The sequence below is a fragment of the Oreochromis aureus genome, linkage group 23 (assembly GCF_013358895.1).
Source record: "Oreochromis aureus strain Israel breed Guangdong linkage group 23, ZZ_aureus, whole genome shotgun sequence".
Lineage (NCBI taxonomy): Eukaryota > Metazoa > Chordata > Actinopteri > Cichliformes > Cichlidae > Oreochromis > Oreochromis aureus.
Genome location: NC_052963.1, coordinates 13,154,719 through 13,172,971, shown reverse-complemented (window position 1 = coordinate 13,172,971; position 18,253 = coordinate 13,154,719). Strand labels below are relative to the sequence as shown.

General features: G+C 39.5%; 2 protein-coding genes and 1 long non-coding RNA gene across 5 annotated transcripts; 1 reads left to right on the top strand and 2 right to left on the bottom strand.

The window, feature by feature from the left end:
• Positions 1-1,009: 1,009 nt before the first annotated feature.
• On the bottom strand, positions 1,010-3,003 carry LOC120436450. Its single transcript, XR_005610433.1, has 3 exons — positions 2,715-3,003; positions 2,163-2,348; positions 1,010-1,300 (listed from the first exon to the last, which is right to left on the bottom strand). It is a non-coding gene; the product is annotated as an uncharacterized LOC120436450 (long non-coding RNA).
• A 32-nt stretch (positions 3,004-3,035) lies between these two features.
• Positions 3,036-6,027, bottom strand: LOC116327246 (gap junction Cx32.2 protein-like). The gene is made up of 9 exons (XM_039606688.1): positions 6,017-6,027; positions 5,414-5,498; positions 5,154-5,332; positions 4,469-4,477; positions 4,282-4,362; positions 3,844-4,156; positions 3,376-3,548; positions 3,119-3,190; positions 3,036-3,074 (listed from the first exon to the last, which is right to left on the bottom strand). Exons 2-9 carry the CDS (start codon positions 5,481-5,483, stop codon positions 3,036-3,038), a joined length of 936 nt encoding a protein of 311 aa, XP_039462622.1. The 5' UTR covers positions 5,484-5,498; positions 6,017-6,027.
• Positions 6,028-9,207: 3,180 nt separating this feature from the next.
• Positions 9,208-17,563, top strand: LOC116327231 (gap junction Cx32.2 protein-like). 3 transcript variants are annotated; one of them, XM_039606923.1, is made up of 11 exons: positions 9,208-9,269; positions 12,227-12,311; positions 12,393-12,571; positions 13,076-13,147; positions 13,250-13,330; positions 13,456-13,768; positions 14,065-14,243; positions 14,430-14,501; positions 15,939-16,016; positions 16,406-16,591; positions 16,798-17,563. In XM_039606923.1, the coding sequence occupies exons 2-11, from the start codon at positions 12,242-12,244 to the stop codon at positions 16,906-16,908; spliced, it is 1,341 nt and encodes a 446-aa protein (XP_039462857.1). In that variant the 5' UTR covers positions 9,208-9,269; positions 12,227-12,241; the 3' UTR covers positions 16,909-17,563. The 3 variants fall into 3 exon arrangements, with proteins under 3 accessions (XP_039462857.1, XP_039462856.1, XP_039462858.1); XM_039606922.1 differs by having other exon boundaries at positions 16,406-16,603; XM_039606924.1 differs by lacking the exons at positions 16,406-16,591; positions 16,798-17,563 and adding an exon at positions 16,251-16,392.
• Positions 17,564-18,253: the final 690 nt, after the last annotated feature.

Genomic DNA, 18,253 nt, shown 5'->3' with positions numbered 1-18,253 from the left:
CTTGTTGGTATATGTATGATTTCTATACATTTTACATCAGATTAAAACTTTGGTTGTAAGATTCAGATAATTATTTAATAAAAGCGAGACATTTTAAATGATAATAAGAAAGAAAGGTATTTCTTTGTGCCCCCCTTTCCCTGTTAATGCCTTACCTGGCCCCCTGGCATAACTTTGCTAGATCCGCCCCTCCACAGTTACCAGCTGTCAGCTACGTAAAAAAGGATCCTGGTGTTATTTGTCTCTCAGAAACAGTTCATAACTTCCCTTCAACTCATTCATGTCACCTAAAAGGTAAACCTGTTTCTCCATCACCAGTTCAGCTCTGATGATTCAGTAAGGACATCTCCTGGTTTCATCTTCATGTTTCCCTCTCAGTCACCACATATCCAAACCGACATCATGACCAGCAGGTTTTACAGCTGTGGCTCCAGCAAACATCAGCTGATACTAGAAATTAATATTAAATAAATTCTAACAACAGCTGATCAAGCTTAAACGTGCTGCTGTTGTTTAGCGCGACATCCGCTGGTTTCCTCTTTCTGGCGCAAAGTGGGCGATAAACAAACAAGGTCGGCAGCAGTTATGACTGCAGGTCATAACTTCTTACCTGAAGTTCAGTTCACCTGACACTCGGACTGGCGGTCTCTCCTCCTCCTGCCTCCCCTTTCCCTCATCCACCTGCTGACCTCTGTGGAAGCTCCGCCATAGCCACCACCAAATGGAGTTATTTTTACACATCTGCCAGCATCTGGTCAATCCACCACCTTTCATTGTTTATACCGTTACTAAAACAAAAAAAAAAAATCATCGGCCCATTAAAACGAAAAATCACCATGTCCAGCTATGGTCATGCCATCAGTTACCCCAGGGTTCCCTGGTTTAAAGTGTGTATGAAGGTGGGAATGCGTGTGTGACAAAAATGATGTAGAGTACTGACTGCTGCAGCACCACAGTAGATTGATGCCTTTCAAATAGCAAATGACTATTTTTATTGTTTGGTGGGAGAGTTAAAAATATTTATTTTTCAAAATAAAAGAGTTGTTCTAAATATGCTTTAAATTGTTTAAATACTGTTTCACACAAAAGATTAGAAAGAAAAATGAATCATATCAGTTGTATATTTGTGTTCATCTCATGAACACACATGAGGAAAGTCAGTGTGTCACGCTGAGACATTCCACTTCTTTTCAGTATCGTCTTCTTCTTTGTCGTTTGACACCATCTCACAGCACAGGATGCTATTAATCCTGTTCTCCTCGCACTTTTTCTTGAGCTTCTCCATCTTCATCACCGTGCACTAAAGATAAAGAATAACACATGCAAAAATTCATAACTTAACAAATAATAACATTTTTATGTGGATAGATAAATAGATACATTTTCCAGTATTGATCTGCCACCAAAAATAATTAAATAAAGATGGAGAAAATGAATAATGTAATATAATGTAACTGCAAGGCATGTAATGTGAATCAGTCAGGAGATCATTTCTTTAAGTGTGAGTATCTTAGTATCCCCCCAGCTTGCTGCCTGTTTGTTGGAGTTTTTCACGGGGGGCGAGAGGGTTTGTTCCCTATGCCTTCAGTCCAAGACTCTTGTCTGCGCCTATGCTTTGAATGACAGCTCAGAGTACCCGGCCTTCTTGGAGTTCTTGTGTGGGGTGCTTGAGGGTGCTCCACCTGGGGACCCTATCTTCTTAATGAAGGTACTTCAATGCTTATGTGGGAAAAGACAGTGAGACCTGGAGGGTCCTGATTGGAAGGAACTACTTGCCAGATCTGTACCTGAATGGACTGTCTCTGGACTTCTGTGCAAAACACAATTTGTCAATAACAAACACCATGTTCAAATGTAAGGGTGTCAGTAACTGCATGTGGCACTGGGTCACTCTAGGCCACAGGTCGATGATTGAGTTTGTAATCGTACCATCAGATTTGCATATATGTATGTATACATAGATAGATAGATAGATAGATAGATAGATAGATAGATAGATAGATAGATAGATAGATAGATAGATAGATAGATAGATAGATAGATAGATAGATAGATAGATAGATAGATAGATAGATAGATAAAAAAGTGTATAAAAGTATATAAAAGTGTGCTAAGAAAATATCCCGCGCAACATTAAACCACCACTTGAACTGTGAACTCACCATCTCCACCAGGGTCAGCAGGCCTGACAGACAGGCCAGAACTAACATGATGAACATGAACACTGACTTCTCATTTGGTTGGGAGAGAAAACAGTCAACTGTATGTGGACATGGGGACACAGCTACATTGAACATTGGAGGCAGAAATAGACCAAACTTCAAACACTGCCCCACTGCAAATCCCAGCTGGAAAGGAAGCAAAGAGTGAACGAGGCGTTTGTTTTCTGTTCACACACTCAAAGGTTAAGTCCTGTTTTTATAGCCATGTCTGATTATTTATGTGGCTTTCTTTGTTGCGTTATGTGGAACGACACCTTCACAGACACACTGCTCCTAGTAGAGGGAAAGAGATCTTCTTAACACTAAATTTGATCTCTCTATCTGTCATGAAACTACACTTTAACAAAAGACACCAGTATATTACAGCATATGGTCCACAGTCAAAAAACAAACAGAAAAAAAACAAATTTATTTTTATATATTTTTTCATTTACAAATATTTCCCTGATTATTGTCTCTTTGGCATTAATTATTGACTGTGTGTTTTCTCACCTCCAGCAGGACGACAGCTGACAAGAAGCCCAAATATGCCCACAGGCTCTGACGTTTAATCACAGTTCCTGTTTCACTCTGATGGAGAAACAACGGAGACAAGAACCTCACAAATGGAGACAGAGCACACACGAGATACACTGACAGCAAAACAGTCCAACAAAACCATGTTTGTGATGAGACGATTCATTTACCAGACAAATCACGGTGCTTTTACTTTGGATTGAGCTTCATCATGATTCACATTAACTAATGATTCTGTTTAAGAACCTCGTGTTCTCCCGATGCATCCATCAGAATCTGTGTGTGTGTGTGTACACACTAAGCATAGAAAAACAACACTTGCATGAACAGGATGAACTTGAATGAGGCTTGTAGTAAGTTAAGTCGAGTTTGTTATCTACCTGTGTTTTGTGTCCAGGGAGGTGCACCAAGTAGGAGAAGTAAATCAGACCAGGAGCCAAAACAAAAACCACCTGGAGACAGAGCAAAGATTAATGAATGGCACTTGATTCATGTGTAGTAAAAGCTCTTTTTTAAGTAATCACAAGCTTCTCAGACATGGATTAAACCTAGTTCTAACAACTGAGGTATTGACTGAATTTCTCTCTTAGCTGGGCTTAATCCATGAACTCAAAACCCACGGCATGTGTCTGATCACCTGTAGCGTCCAGTACTGATGCACAGAGAAGGGGAAGACAGCATTATAGGCAGCGCTACTGCAGCCCGGCTGATTAGTGTCACAAACAAAGTAGTCGTTGCTCCAAACTGGCTGCACCGCGGCCCCGACAAGAACAATTCGGACCAGCTGCAACACTGGGAGGACTGTTTTACCTGAAAGGACAAGGATTATTACATACGCACATACATGAACAGAAAATAATGATAGTAATGATGTAATAATTGTTCATTCTTCAAAATGTTTACTTCTTTATTTGCATCATATGATTCATTTGCCTTTGTCTTTTGGCCTTTTACATGGCAGACAAAGCTAAACTGCACTGACTTATAACTATTGCTTAGTCTACTGCTCTCTCCTGAGCTCACCATCATGGTCTTTTTAAAGTTAATAGCTGTTTGACAGAACTACTCCTTCATTTTTATGTCTCTTAGTTTTTCTTTACAGTACCCAGGAAACCAGCATGTGAGTGCCACAGGGCCAGCAGCCGACTCAAGACGCTCTCTTCAACCTGTGAACCGGACTGCAGGGTTTCTCCACCGTCTGTCCGCCTCAGCTTGGCTCTCAACATGCAAACGGCCTCCACTACATTCAGAAGGATGGACACGCTGGAGACTGTGAACATAATACGAAGGAATACTGTCTTCTCCCATGCATGGGGAAGGAAACAGTCTACTCTCATAGGACATGGAGACCTCCCACAGCTGAAATCAGTAGATAACTCGAAACCATAGAGGAGCCACTGAGCCGCGCTACATCCAACCTGCAACAAACATCACATTTCATCTGTTTTCATGTTTAAACAAACGAGCAGATCAGAATGAGTGTTTCTTTCATTTGTAGAACAGCCTGTGTAAAAGTATAAATGAGTGTGTATTCGTGCCTCACCTCTACTACAATTACAAACGCCACGCAGGCCCGATATACCGACAAAGTGTGACCTTTGACCTCATCATTCCCCCTCTGCACCTTTAGGACAACAGAACAGTTTCATTCAACTTTTTTATTTTTTCTATATATTTTTTTTCTATTTTAGAATTCAGTTGCATAAGATTTGAGCCAAGCTGTTCCTCACCTGGGTTTCCTGGTTGGTGAGGTGGATCAGGTAGCAGAGGAAAACCAGACCAGGAGCCAAAACGAGAACCAGTTGGAGAGAAATACATAGTGATGTCATTATATACACACTATACATACACAACAGAAGGTTTTAGAGGAAAAGAAGAAACTACAAATTATATGACAAAAAGCTTAGCAGAAAGCAAGAAGACCTCAATTTTAATAATTACTTATCAGCTTGGACATATTTACTCATACTTAAATAAAACCCTGATAACATGTGGGGATTCCATCTGGACAGCTCCAGCCACTTCACATGCCTGAAAGGCATATGTTACACTGTGACACAGAATAAAAGTAGAAAGCTGACAATAAACACAGTCTTGTGGCATCATCACGTCTAACCTACAAGAAGACTCCAGCCTCAGTATGACATGCAGGCCTTGGTCAGGGAGATTTTATGTAACCAGTGTCTCTTTTATCGTGTTGTTGTACCAACAGGAATCTTGGATATTTTCTAAAAAGTGTCAACTTTTAACATATGGACATAGCAGGATGTGAGGAAGTTAAGTCTTCCTGTTATGTTAAGAGTCACTGACAGGAAATGTTATGACAGAAAGAGAATGGAGTAGTGGGCTGACCGACAAAGTATGGAACTCCTTTGACAGCTAAACTATGAGAAGCTCAGTAAGGCTTGTCCTCACCTCTAGCGTCCATAAACGAGGTAAAGACAGAGGTGTGACTGCATCAAAACAGGTCACCTCACAGCCGGGCTGCTGAGTGTTGCACTGAAATTTCCCTTTATCGTTCAACCAGACTGTCTGCACTGCAGCACCCAGTATCACAAATCTGATGAGCAGCAACACCGGCAGCAGATATTTACCTGGAAGAAACGCAGGTGTGACGCTCCATATTAACCCCTGCATGCTGCTGTAAAAAGTAAAAGAAACATGGGAGAATTTACCAATGAGAGTGGCCTGTGCATGCCATTTACACAGCACACTGCTGAGGAATCCCAATTTCTGGCTCGTCATTGTGTGTGTTTTCTTCTGAGAAAGGAAGAAAGAGAAAATATCAGTTAGAGCATCAAGTTGTGGAACAATGTGAAGACAGTGTGTGTCCTTGTCCCCTAATTCCCATCAGCAGCTGTCCTCCTCCTTCCTCTCTGCTGGCACTACATTTCTGCATACGCCCACTTGTAGAGAGTGAATTGGAGTTATCCGTGCTAGTACTAAAGCATAGAAAAACTTTTTTTTCCAGAAAACGCTGCACCACAAGGTACGAAACCTCACATAGAAGCATTTCAAATGACTCTTTGCTCTTTATTAACCACATTAAAGAGTCTGGGAGGATTCAAATTTACCTCAGTTAGTTTGATCTTCGATGTTCTCTTGTGTGAATAAAAAAGTCATCCAAACTTTAGCCACGGATGAAAGAACTGAAGCTGAAGAATGAGCAAAAGATGCTTAAAGTTTAGAAGTTAAAGCATCCATCACAGATACATACACCCAAAGAACAACAACATGAAAATGTTAATGCAAATGAAAAACGGCAACATGCAGCTCACCCAGCTTCTGATTGTTCCTTGCTGAAGTTAAACAGAAAGCTAGGAACAGTTTTGACTCCCTCAGAGGGAGGATAGGAAGGTCCTCCCTCTGAGGAAGCTTTTCCTGACTTCTCAGGAAAAGCTTGACTTCACTATTCCCACCTTTATGACAAGGTTTTGATAAGGAACATGAACTCTTGAACTCATGCTTGTGAATTCATGAAAAGTTGATTTAGGAACTGGCAGTCCACACATATTCTTGAACAGTACATGAGGGATTTTGGTCTTTGGGATGCTCGGCATTCACATCACCCCACTCTTAGGGATTATTATTATTATTCACTTAGACTATTTTTTATTTAGCAAGTCCATTAGAGGGAATATCACCAATTAGGAACTGGAGATTTAATGCATCATTGTATAAAGAACAATATTCCATTCATTATTTCAAAAAGGAGTGGGCAATGTATTTAGATAATAATGACCTGCCAGGAATATCACCACGTGTGCTGTGCAAAGCTGGAAAGGCAGTAATGCAAGGCAAAATAATATCTTGCTGTTCTTATAAGAAAAATAAAGACAAAAACACTAGTGTGTGAGTAAGTAACATTTTATTTGTAGCAAGAGGACCTAAATTTTCCATAACCCTAGGCACATATTTTTCTGGAGCACAAACAAGGACTTCAGTTTTCAGAATCAGAATCAGAATCAGAATCAGAATACTTTATTGATCCCTGGGGGAAATTATTTCTTTGTTACAGTGCTCCATTATACACCAACATTAACAAAACAGACAACACGCTAACTAAGAATAGTACAATATATATATACACATCTATATATATATATATACATAAGTCACACAATAATAAATAGCTGGAAAAGAAACGTGTAGTTGTGGCAGTAACCAGTATGTTAAGCAGATGCATTATACAGGGAGATGGCCACAGGCAGGAATGATTTCCTGTGACGTTCAGTGGTGCTTTTCGGTAATCTCAGTCTTTCACTGAACGTGCTCCTGTGACTGACCAGCATTAAGGCATTAAGTTGAAGAAAGTTGGCAGCCATCCAAGCTCTAATGGAGTCTATGCACCAATGCAAAATCTGTAGCTTGGAAACATCTTGAGGCTTAAAGGAGATATACAACTGAATATCATCTGCATAGCAGTGATAAGAAATGTCCTTAAAAGTGGTATGGTTGAATTATATTCCTTTACTAAAAATGGTAGAGGATGATTTGGCATGCTGGAGAACATTTATATATTTCACAGGAAGAGTTCCCACCATTAAAATGACGATTCTGTCAAAAATCAACTGCTTGTTTTTACTGATCCCTAATAATCCCCCTCTTACTTGGTTTGAATCAATAGACTCCAACATTTTGAATTTTTTATGGAACAATAAACCACGGATCATGGATAAGTCTAAAAACACAGTGGTGGTCTAAAATTACCAAATTTTTATCACTACCTCTTATCCAATAGATATAGCTATACTAAATAGATTCAAATGGATCAAATTAAGCTCACTATACAGCCCATGGCTAGACCTAGGACAAGCACTCTGTAGAAAAATAGAAATCTCTAATCTGGCTTTCATAAACTTTAGTGTTAAGCATCATAACTGCTTTAAAAGCCTTTACGCAAACACCTCTCAACTGACAGCCTGGTGGGAACATTTAAAAACAACTAACTAACAGCTAACACCCATTTGGAACAGTCCAGATATCTGTCAAAAAAAAAAGAAAATGCTAAATTCTCTGTCAAGGCACAAAAAGAGGTTAAAAACTCTAGAAAATGTTATTTGTTATCCCTGTTGGACAACATCTCCCACCCCATGCATGAGACTGTGACAGCACTGAGCAGCTCCTTCAGTGGGAGACTGCGGCACCCACGATGTGTGTCGGAGAGATTTCGCAGGTCTTTCCTCCCCACTGCTGTCAGACTCTACAACAAAGACTTTTGCAGCTGATCAAACACACAAACCCACACATGTGCAATAAGACTGCTATATGTGCAATTCTTCTTCTGACGAAGTTGTATTTTTGTATTTTCCTACTCAGTTGTATATAGTATTTGTATTTCTATTTTATTCTATTGTATATAGTATTTTATTTTATTTTATTGTATTTTATTGCATTCCAGTGTTTTCTAATTTCTGCTACACAACTTTGCACTTTTGCTGTAACAAAACAAATTTCCCACCTGTGGGACTAATAAAGGTCATCTTATCTTATCTTATCTTATCTTATCTTATCTTATCTTATTTAAGATTGAAAATTCATTTTATTTCAGGAACTTGTATCAAAATATAACAGTATGTTTTTTGAATATCAGCAATCGAAATCTATCATACAAGAACTTAATCCAAGTCAATTGAAATACCCAGTTGGGAGGGCTGCGGCTGCTGTTTTGGGGCATCTGTGTGGCTGCCTTGATTGGTGGTGGTGGGGGGGCTGGGGCCAGCACTGTGTAATGATCTTGGAATGTGGGGTTTGGGAGGCCTGAGGTGCTGGGTGTCTGGCCTCTTCTGCACAGATCTGGGTGAACATTGGTCTGGGTGAAATTTTAGTGAACACTTAACACTCCACCAGTTAGTTTACACATTATCACACTGTTGTTTGTCACATGGAATGTAAGTGGAGTTGGTCCCAGGGAAAAGAGGCTTAAAATTACTTATCGGGTAAATGACTTACCCCTCCCTCTTCCCACTGCTAGACTGGACACAGAGTTGTCATCAGGATTTGCCTCACTAATTTGCCTCCAACTGCCTAGTGTGTTTTTCACTGGCATGTGTAATGGTTAGATGGTTAAGATTACACAATGTTACCTCTGGGAACACTGGGTGGGAAGATGATGTGTTTGTTCAAGCAGCTCTTCTATAAACAAAACACACTAGAGACTTATTAAATGGCAGCTTTGGTGAAAACATTTGGCTGCCAGTGTGGCAGAAAGGCTTCAGATCCAAATTAGAGTTTACTGCCAGCGTTTCAGACCCTGAACATTTCCCTCATAGCTTTTATGCTCATGTTGATAATTTAGTAGCCATGACACCTCACATTAAATAGGGACACTCCAATCTTTCAGCACTGCACTTCTATAAATTTGAAAGTAGCACAAAAAAAGAAATGCAGTATTGTTTTCTCTTTCCTCTGTGTTGCCCACATTTTCCCACTCCCTCCCGTCCACTCCCTCAGAGGGAGGACCTTCCTGTAAAGACCTTAAATCGTTTCCAGATTTCTGTGGAACTGCAGGAAGGAACAGTCAGAAGCTAAGTGAGCTGCATGTTGCTGTTTTCATTCGCAATAACGTTTTCATGTTTTTGTTTGTTTGTTTGTTTTTGTGTCTGTGTGTGTGTGTGATGGATGCTTTAAATTCTTTTAAGCATCTTTTGCTTCCATTTTCTCATCTGTGGCAAAAGTGTGTTTGAAATGCTGCTGTAACGTCTCTGCTTTACTAGTAGGGGGGGGGGGCTGGACTAGCGTTTTCCCGATGGCCGAAGGGTTGGCCTGATATTAATATGTTTAATAAAGAGCAAAGAGTCATTTGAAAGGCTTCTAAGTTAGGTTTCGTACCTCGTGGTGCACAGTTTTTTGGGGGAAAAAATTTCTGTGCTTTAGTACTAGCACAGGTAACTCCCAACTCACTCTTTCCGTGTCAGTGTATGTAGAAATGTAGAGCAGGGAGGAAGAGACATAGGAGGACAACTGCTGATGGGAATTAGGCAGTGTTGGGAAGATATGTCTGTGAAGGTTCTCAGGCATCCAGGTCATCGTAGACTAAGGAGCTTGGGAAGGTTACTTTTAAAATGTATTCCACTACAGATTACAGAATAAATGCCCCAAAATGTATTTTGTAACGTATTCCGTTACATTACTCAATGAGAGTATCGTATCGTATTCTGAATACTTTGGATTACTTAATATATTACCATGCCTTTTTACAACTACATGAATGTACTATTGCTGTGTGATTTATTACTGAAGGTTACTCGCCATACCAATAGTATGGAGGACCACAAGAGCCACGCGCATCAAAATAAAAAATTCTGTGTTTAATTAATGAATTGTAGAATAAAATCTGCATTTGTAAATTCATTTTTGAATTCCAATTTAATAAACTGATTTTTAAAATGCTTTTTAAGTCTTCATTTCAAAAAACATTTTCGAATTGCACTTTATTAAACTGTATTTCAAAAACCTTTTTCGATGCGCATGGCTCTTGTGGTCCTTTTATTTCGATGCGCGTGGCTCTTGTGGTCCTCCATACAATAGTAGTGATGTGTTGGTCACAAACGAAATGGCTCTTAGAGCCGGATCTTTGACATGAACGACGCGAGCCGGCTCCTTATCGCTAGCCGTGGGTTTTTTTTTTTCTTTCTCTCACCCTCTCTCGCACTTTTTTTCCATTTCCCTCCGCACGTGAGCCTTGTGCTTTGCGCTGGGAAGAGGGGGGAGGGGCGGTAGTTACACTCGCAGTAGCACAGGAACAGAGCGGGAGGGAAAGGGCGGGAAAGAGAGCCAAGGACAACAATGTCACATTAGAAAGGTATAGTAATCATCCACAATTATTTTCAGTTGCGGATGATGAAGGATTCAGAAAGTTTATTCATGCAGGCCCATATGACAGAGAATGCGCATCTTCTTTTTATTTTCATATTTTTTTATATTTATATTTAATTGTGTTGTGGTTTGCAGTGTTTTGTGTTGTTTCACTTTAAATTTGTTTAAAAGAAAAAAGCTGAAAATTTAAACAGTTAAAAGTTGAAATGTAAATAGTTGTTTTTTTGTATTATATGATTTATTTATTGCATTTTATGTGGAGTGAATAAATAAAAGAATATTTACGGTGGCCTCTAGAGACAAAGCACGTACAAACTCCAAAACACATACAAACACAACAGAAGGGCAGTATTGAGCTTTTGTTACCTAGTGGCTACACAAGCCAGGAAGTACCAACGACAGGATTTGGTGTGTGGTAGTAACAGGTAAATGAAAAAAATTTTAAATTATTTGAATATATATGAGTGCTTGTGTATAAATACACAAACAATACACATATGCTTTCAGTTGTGTAATTTAAGTGATCTAGGTAGCTCTGTTTTGGAAGTTCAGTTAACGCTAGAAATGTGTTTTGGAATTTGTACATGCTTTTTGGAGTTTGTGCTTTGTGCTTTGTCTCTAGGGGCCACCGTATATATTTTTATATATTTATATATAAACATATATAAATAAAACCATAGGGGTTTTTTTTACATTAGTAATTCCTTTTGTGCATAATTTTATATTGTTGTTAATAATAAATTCATTAAAGCAACAAAACAACCTGAAGAGCTGGTTGGGAGCCGAAAGATCCGGCTCTTTTTAGTGAGTCGAGCCGAAAGAGCCGGTTCTCTAAAAAAGATCCGGAAATCCCATCACTGACCAATAGTAACTAGATTTTTAAATCATATATAAAAAGAGTAACAGTAGGGTGGACATTAGGTAAGGCTGCACTTTTTGCAGTCATCTCGTATAGCAAATTATTCCACGCGTATATAAAACAGGTCTGCGGCTTCGAACCGTAGTAAAGGGTCCTCTGGCTAATACGGGCTCGTAGCCGAAAACTAGCTTTACTTTGTTGTCTGGTCAACTTTGCTAACGAAAGACAGAGAGAGGATTTGAAAGGCTGCTCCAACGGAACTTATTGTTTCGGAGCTCGTACTTTTCCACTCTCCTTTTTCTCCCTCCCTCGCTCACAGACAGATAACGGGTATGGCAGTCCATTCTCCCTGCAGCACGGACTACACTGCCCATGAGGCTACATTCTTTAGGACTATGCATGTAACACTCTGCCTATTGCCTTCATATTAAATCATTTAAAAAAATATTTCTTCATGTCATTATGAGATTGAGACACAGGCATTTGAGCCTCTTAATGCGTGTTTTGTTTGGGTTTCCACCGGCATGGAATTACCAAAAATAGAGAGGGCATAGCCGAACATATGAAACAGAAAAATACCGCCGTGCAATCCCTTTATTTCAACAAAGTAACTGTATTCGGAATACCACTTTTTAAACGGTAACTGTAACGGAATACAGTTACTCATATTTTGTATTTTAAATACGTAACGGCGGTACGTGTATTCCGTTACTCCCCAACACTGGAATTAGGGGACAAGGACACACAGTGTCTTCACATTGTTCCACAATTTGATGCTCTAACTAATATTCTCTCTTTCTTCCTTTCTCAGAACAAAACGCATACAATGACAAACCAGAAATTGGGATTCCTCAGCAGTGTGCTGTGTAAATGGCATGCACAGGCCACTCTCATTGGTAAATTCCCCCACGTTTCCTTTAATTTTTACAGCAGCATGCAGGGGTTAATATGGAACATCACACCTGCGTTTCTTCCAGGTAAATATCTGCTGCCGGTGTTGCTGCTTATCAGATTTGTGATGCTGGGTGCTGCAGTGCAGACAGCCTGGTTGAACGATAGAGAGGAATTTCTGTGCAGCACCCAGCAGCCCGGCTGTGAGACTGCCTGTTTTGATGCAGTCACACCTCTGTCTTTACCTCGTTTATGGACGCTACAGGTGAGGACAAGCCTTACTGAGCTTCTCATAGTTAATCACAATACATTTTTTATGTAGTCAAAGCTGTCAAAGTTCCATGCTTTGTCGATCAGCCCACTACTCCATTCTCTTTTCATCATAACATTTCCTGTCAGTGACTCTTAACATAACAGAAGACTTAACTTCCTCTAAAAAAATCCTGACTAATGTTACATAGTTCAGGAAAATGAACATCAAGGGAATCCTAAATTATCCATCTGGTTGATGAGGATTGGTGGAAACTGCACTGGTTTAAAAACAAATCTGTTCCTCTGAAGGGATCGCCTCTGAGGATGGATCTGCGTGATTGATTGGGATTTGGAATCTTCTGCTTTCTTTAGTGAGCTGTCAGTGTAAACACACTGAATCCCTGATATAGTTTTCTGCATTTTGTGATATAATTTGTAGTTTCTTCTTTTCCTCTAAAACCTTCTGTTGTGTATGTATAGTGTGTATATAATGACATCACTATGTATTTCTCTCCAGCTGGTTCTCGTTTTGGCTCCTGGTCTGGTTTTCCTCTGCTACCTGATCCACCTCACCAACCAGGAAACCCAGGTGAGGAACAGCTTGGCTCAAATCTTATGCAACTGAATTTTAAATTAGAAAAAAAAAGATAAAAATTAAAAAGCTGAATGAAACTGTTCTGTTGTCCTAAAGGTCCAGAGGGGGAATGATGAGGTCAAAGGTCACACTTTGTCGGTATATCGGGCCTGCGTGGCGTTTGTAATTGTAGTAGAGGTGAGGCATGAATACACACTCATTTATACTTTTACACAGGCTGTTCTACAAATGAAAGAAACACTCATTCTGATCTGTTCGTTTGTTTAAACATGAAAACAGATGAAATGTGATGTTTGTTGCAGGTTGGATGTATCGCGGCTCAGTGGCTCCTCTATGGTTTCGAGTTATCTACTGATTTCAGCTGTGGGAGGTCTCCATGTCCTATGAGAGTAGACTGTTTCCTCCCCCATGCATGGGAGAAGACAGTATTCCTTCGTATTATGTTCACAGCCTCCAGCGTGTCCATCCTTCTGAATGTAGTGGAGGCCGTTTGCATGTTGAGAGCCAAGCTGAGGCGGACAGACGGTGGAGAAACCCTGCAGTCCGGTTCACAGGTTGAAGAGAGCGTCTTGAGTCGGCTGCTGGCCCTGTGGCACTCACATGCTGGTTTCCTGGGTACTGTAAAGAAAAACTAAGAGACATAGAAATGAAGGAGTAGTTCTGTCAAACAGCTATTAACTTTAAAAAGACCATGATGGTGAGCTCAGGAGAGAGCAGTAGACTAAGCAATAGTGTCAAGTCAGTGCAGTTTGTCTTTTGGCCTTTACATGGCAGATGAAGCTAAAGGCAAATGAAGTTTTTTGATGCAAATAAACAAGTAAACATTGTTGAAGAATGAACACATATAACATCATTATTATCATGATTTTATGTTCATTTATGTGCATGTATAGTAATCATTGTTCTTTCAGGTAAAACAGTCCTCCCAGTGTTGCAGCTGGTCCGAATTGTTCTTGTCGGGGCCGCGGTGCAGCCACTTTGGAGCCATGACTTAAAATACTTTGTTTGTGACACTGATCAGCCGGCCTGCAGTAGGGAAGCCTATAATTTCGCCTTCCCCTTCTCTTGGCATCAGTACTGGACGCTACAGGTGATCAGACACATGCCGTAGGTTTTGAGTTCATGGATTAAGCCCAGCTAAGAGAGAAATTCAGTCAATACCTCGGTTGTCAGAATTTGGTTTAATCCATGTATGAGAAGCTGGTGATTATTTAAAAAAGGAGCTTTTATCACCCATGAATCAAGTGCCATTCATTAATCTTTGCTCTGTCTCCAGGTGGTTTTTGTTTTGGCTCCTGGTCTGATTTACTTCTCCTACTTGGTGCACCTCCTGGTGACACAAAAACAGGTAGATAACAAACTCGACTTAACTTACTACAAGCCTCATTCACCCATTCATACAAGTGTTTTTTATCTATGCCTAAGCGTGTACACACCCTCACTAGGGCTGCCACGATTAGTCGACTAGTCACGATTACGTCGACTATCAAAATCGTTGATGACTAATTTAATAGTCGATGCGTCATTTGAAGCTTTTTAAGATCCTGAAAGACGCAGGAATAAGTAGTAGGATTTAAGAGTGTAATAATGGACTGAAACAGAAGATGGCAGCACTGCATGTACAAGGATGCCATTTGCCATTAAACACTAAAGAAGAAGAAGAAGCAGTTTCCGGTATCGTAGCTGTGTCCAAATTCAAGGGCCACATCCTTCGGAAGCCGCATTTGTAGGCCGATTACGTTACAGCAACGCAACGAAGGTTGTCCAAATTCGAAGACTCCTCTAAATGTGACCGACAAATGCGTCGTGCTTTTTCCCAGATTTGAAGGATGGGTCGGGTGTATCCTTTGTTGTCCAACCTATCCCAGAATTCATAGGACTGCTCAGCCAAGTTTCCAACAATGGCAGCAGCTACCTAGTTTTAACATTACTCTTTCTGGGTCACAAAACCAGAAAGTTACCCACCAGCTCGATAGCTAGCCGGGCGTTCAACGCTCACTAGAGCCGGCGAGAACAGCGACCTCCCGCCACATCATTTTCAGACCCCCGCGGTCTTTCGCTACTCCGGTTAAACGTGATATATAATCACTTAGATAGCTTAAAAATGCTGTTGTTTGGCTTTTTTCAGTGTTTAATTTGTCCCTGAGTAAATTGGTTTGGCTGAGATTAAAGTTATAGTTTTTACACAGCTGAATAAACGTCAAACAGAAAACTGATTAAACAGAAGTGTGAGATAGTAAAGAATTTACTCCAGTGTCCTGTTATATTTCAGATAGCAAGGAGCAGACGGCTAAGTTTATTCAACTCCACCGAGACAATCTGCAAATTTCATTAAAAGTTTAATAAACTATCATCTTGTCTTTATTTTTAGTTAGCACATACCTTAAACACTTCCAGCTGTAAGCTAATGATAGTTATATAAGAGCAAACGCATGCTGGTGCAAAAAGCTGTGCGTTTTACATCCAGTGGATGCATGATCTGATTACTATTCGCAAAAATAATCGGTGACTAGTTGACTGTCAAAATAATCATTTGTGGGAGCCTTAACACTCTCACACACTGATTCTGATGGATGCATCGGGAGAACACGAGGTTCATAAACAGAATCATTAGTTAATGTGAATCATGATGAAGCTCAATCCAAAGTAAAAGCACCGTGATTTGTCTGATAAATGAATCGTCTCATCACAAACATGGTTTTGTTGGACTGTTTTGCTGTCAGTGTATCTCGTGTGTGCTCTGTCTCCATTTGTGAGGTTCTTGTTTCTGTTGTTTCTCCATCAGAGTGAAACAGGAACTGTGATTAAACGTCAGAGCCTGTGGGCATATTTGGGCTTCTTGTCAGCTGTCGTCCTGCTGGAGGTGAGAAAACACACAGTCAATAATTAATGCCAAAGAGAGAAAAATCAGGGAAATATTTGTAAATGAATATATATGTAAATATATATAAAATATTTTAGATCTTTTTTTCTGTTTGTTTTTTTACTGTGGACCATATGCTGTAATTTACTGGTGCCTTTTGTTAAAGTGTTAAAGTGTAGTTTCATGACAGAGAGATCAAATTTAGTAATAAGAAGATCTCTTTCCCTCTACTAGGAGCAGTGTGTCTGTGAAGAAGTCGTTCCACATAACGCAACAAAGAAAGCCACATAAATAATCAGACATGGCTATAAAAACAGGACTTAACCTTTGAGTGGTGAACAGAAAACAAACACCTCTTTCACTCTTTGCTTCCTTTTCTGTGTTTCCAGGTGGGATTTGCAGTGGGGCAGTGTTTTAACTATGGTGTTCTTCTCCCTTCAATGTTTGGGTTGTATACACACCGATGTGACGACATAATTAGTTGTTATTTCTCACAACCTACTGAGAAGTCAGTGTTCATGCTCATCATGTTAGTTCTGGCCCTTCTGTCAGTCCTGCTGACCCTGGTGGAGATGGTGAGCTCACAGGTCGAGTCTTTGAATGGACCTTTTTTGTCTGTTTGGTTTAGATTACAAAATTTAAAAATAAAATTACACAAGAAAACACACATACACATAATGTATTTTGTTTATGTTTATCTATTTATCCATTTTGTTTATCTACTCAAAAATGTTACTGTATGTTGAGTTATGAATTATTACATGTTGTACTTTGTCTTCAGTGCATGGTGTTGAAGACCAAGAAGCCCTGGAAAAAGCACGAGGACAACAGGGAGAACAGCATCCCGTGCACTGAGATGATGTCGAACGACAAAGAAGAAGGCGATGCTTAAAAGAAGATGACTGACTCAGTGTGATTTTCCTCATGAAAGTATTTTTCTTAGGTGACCACAAATATATAACTGATATAATGAATGTTTTTTTCCTAAACTTTTGTGTGAAATATTACTTTTAACAATTTAACGCACAATACCCTTTTATTTTGAAAAAGAAATATTTTTAAGTTACTTGAAGTTCTGGCTGAAACACAGTCACCTCCAGTTCCATGTATTTTTCTAGATCTCCTTGTTATAAATTAGAGTGGTTTATTATGCATGCAATACCGCATTAGCCGCTTAGATTTTCTTCTTAAACAGAAAAAAACAGAGAGAAACACAAAAATCTGTTAAAAGTCCAGAGGAAGCTGCTTGGAAAAGGGTGTTTGGAGAAGCCACAGCATGAAGCGATGCACACAGTTTGCGGTTGCATAGTACAGTACATGAAGTTCCTCATTTTAAAACAGCACGCCGTCTTGTATTGCACATTACTAAAACTTTGTATACTGGACCTTGCTGTTGTCCCACACGGGTTGGTGTCGTCTTATTTCAGCACATGTATACAGCAAATCGCATCTCAAAGATATTATGTACATTTATCTCTTATAAAAATAATTGACAGCAAATATTCATGTATTGTGTTTTTCTACTGGAATAAATGTTTATTGTTTTACTTCCTCTCTCATTTTCTTTTTCTTTTCTTTCTTTTTTTTTTACATTATACCACAGAAAATCTTTTCTACACGTTCTGTGTTTTGTCGTCACCTTGAGATTTAGTCAGAGAAAAAAATCAATCAGAGATGAATTTTGTTTGCAGAGAAACATTTGCCGACACATTAAGGCAGAGGAACAAAGAAAAGCAGGTCTGGAGGTCTGTCAGTGAGGTCTTTTCCCATTTAAATAACAAAGAAATAACCAGGAAATAAAGGCAAACAAATAATCTGTGCCTTTATCTCAGATTTACATTGTAGGAACAGCTGCTCAATACCCACTGTAGTTTTTGCTTATTTGTGCTATTCAATTGTTTGTTTTTTAATAATTTATTCTTTTCTGCACTTTTATCCACATCTGTACAAAGTGATCCACTGCACCTTCTTTTACATTGAAATCCTTTTATAAGCACTGAAGTCATTTTAACCTGAGCTTCTACTGAAATACAGTCGATAAAGAGAAACACAGACTCTGTGATGTTTGTTTGAAGGAAAATTCATTCCCTGCAAACGTTTATCTGAGTGAGAAAACAGCAATTTTCTTTATAAGTCAGACACTTGGCCTCTTCGTTTTAAGTTTGTCTTGGCATTAATCCAATTCCTCTGGAACACACGATGGAAATCTGATATTCTCATGTTCAAAAGATATAAAA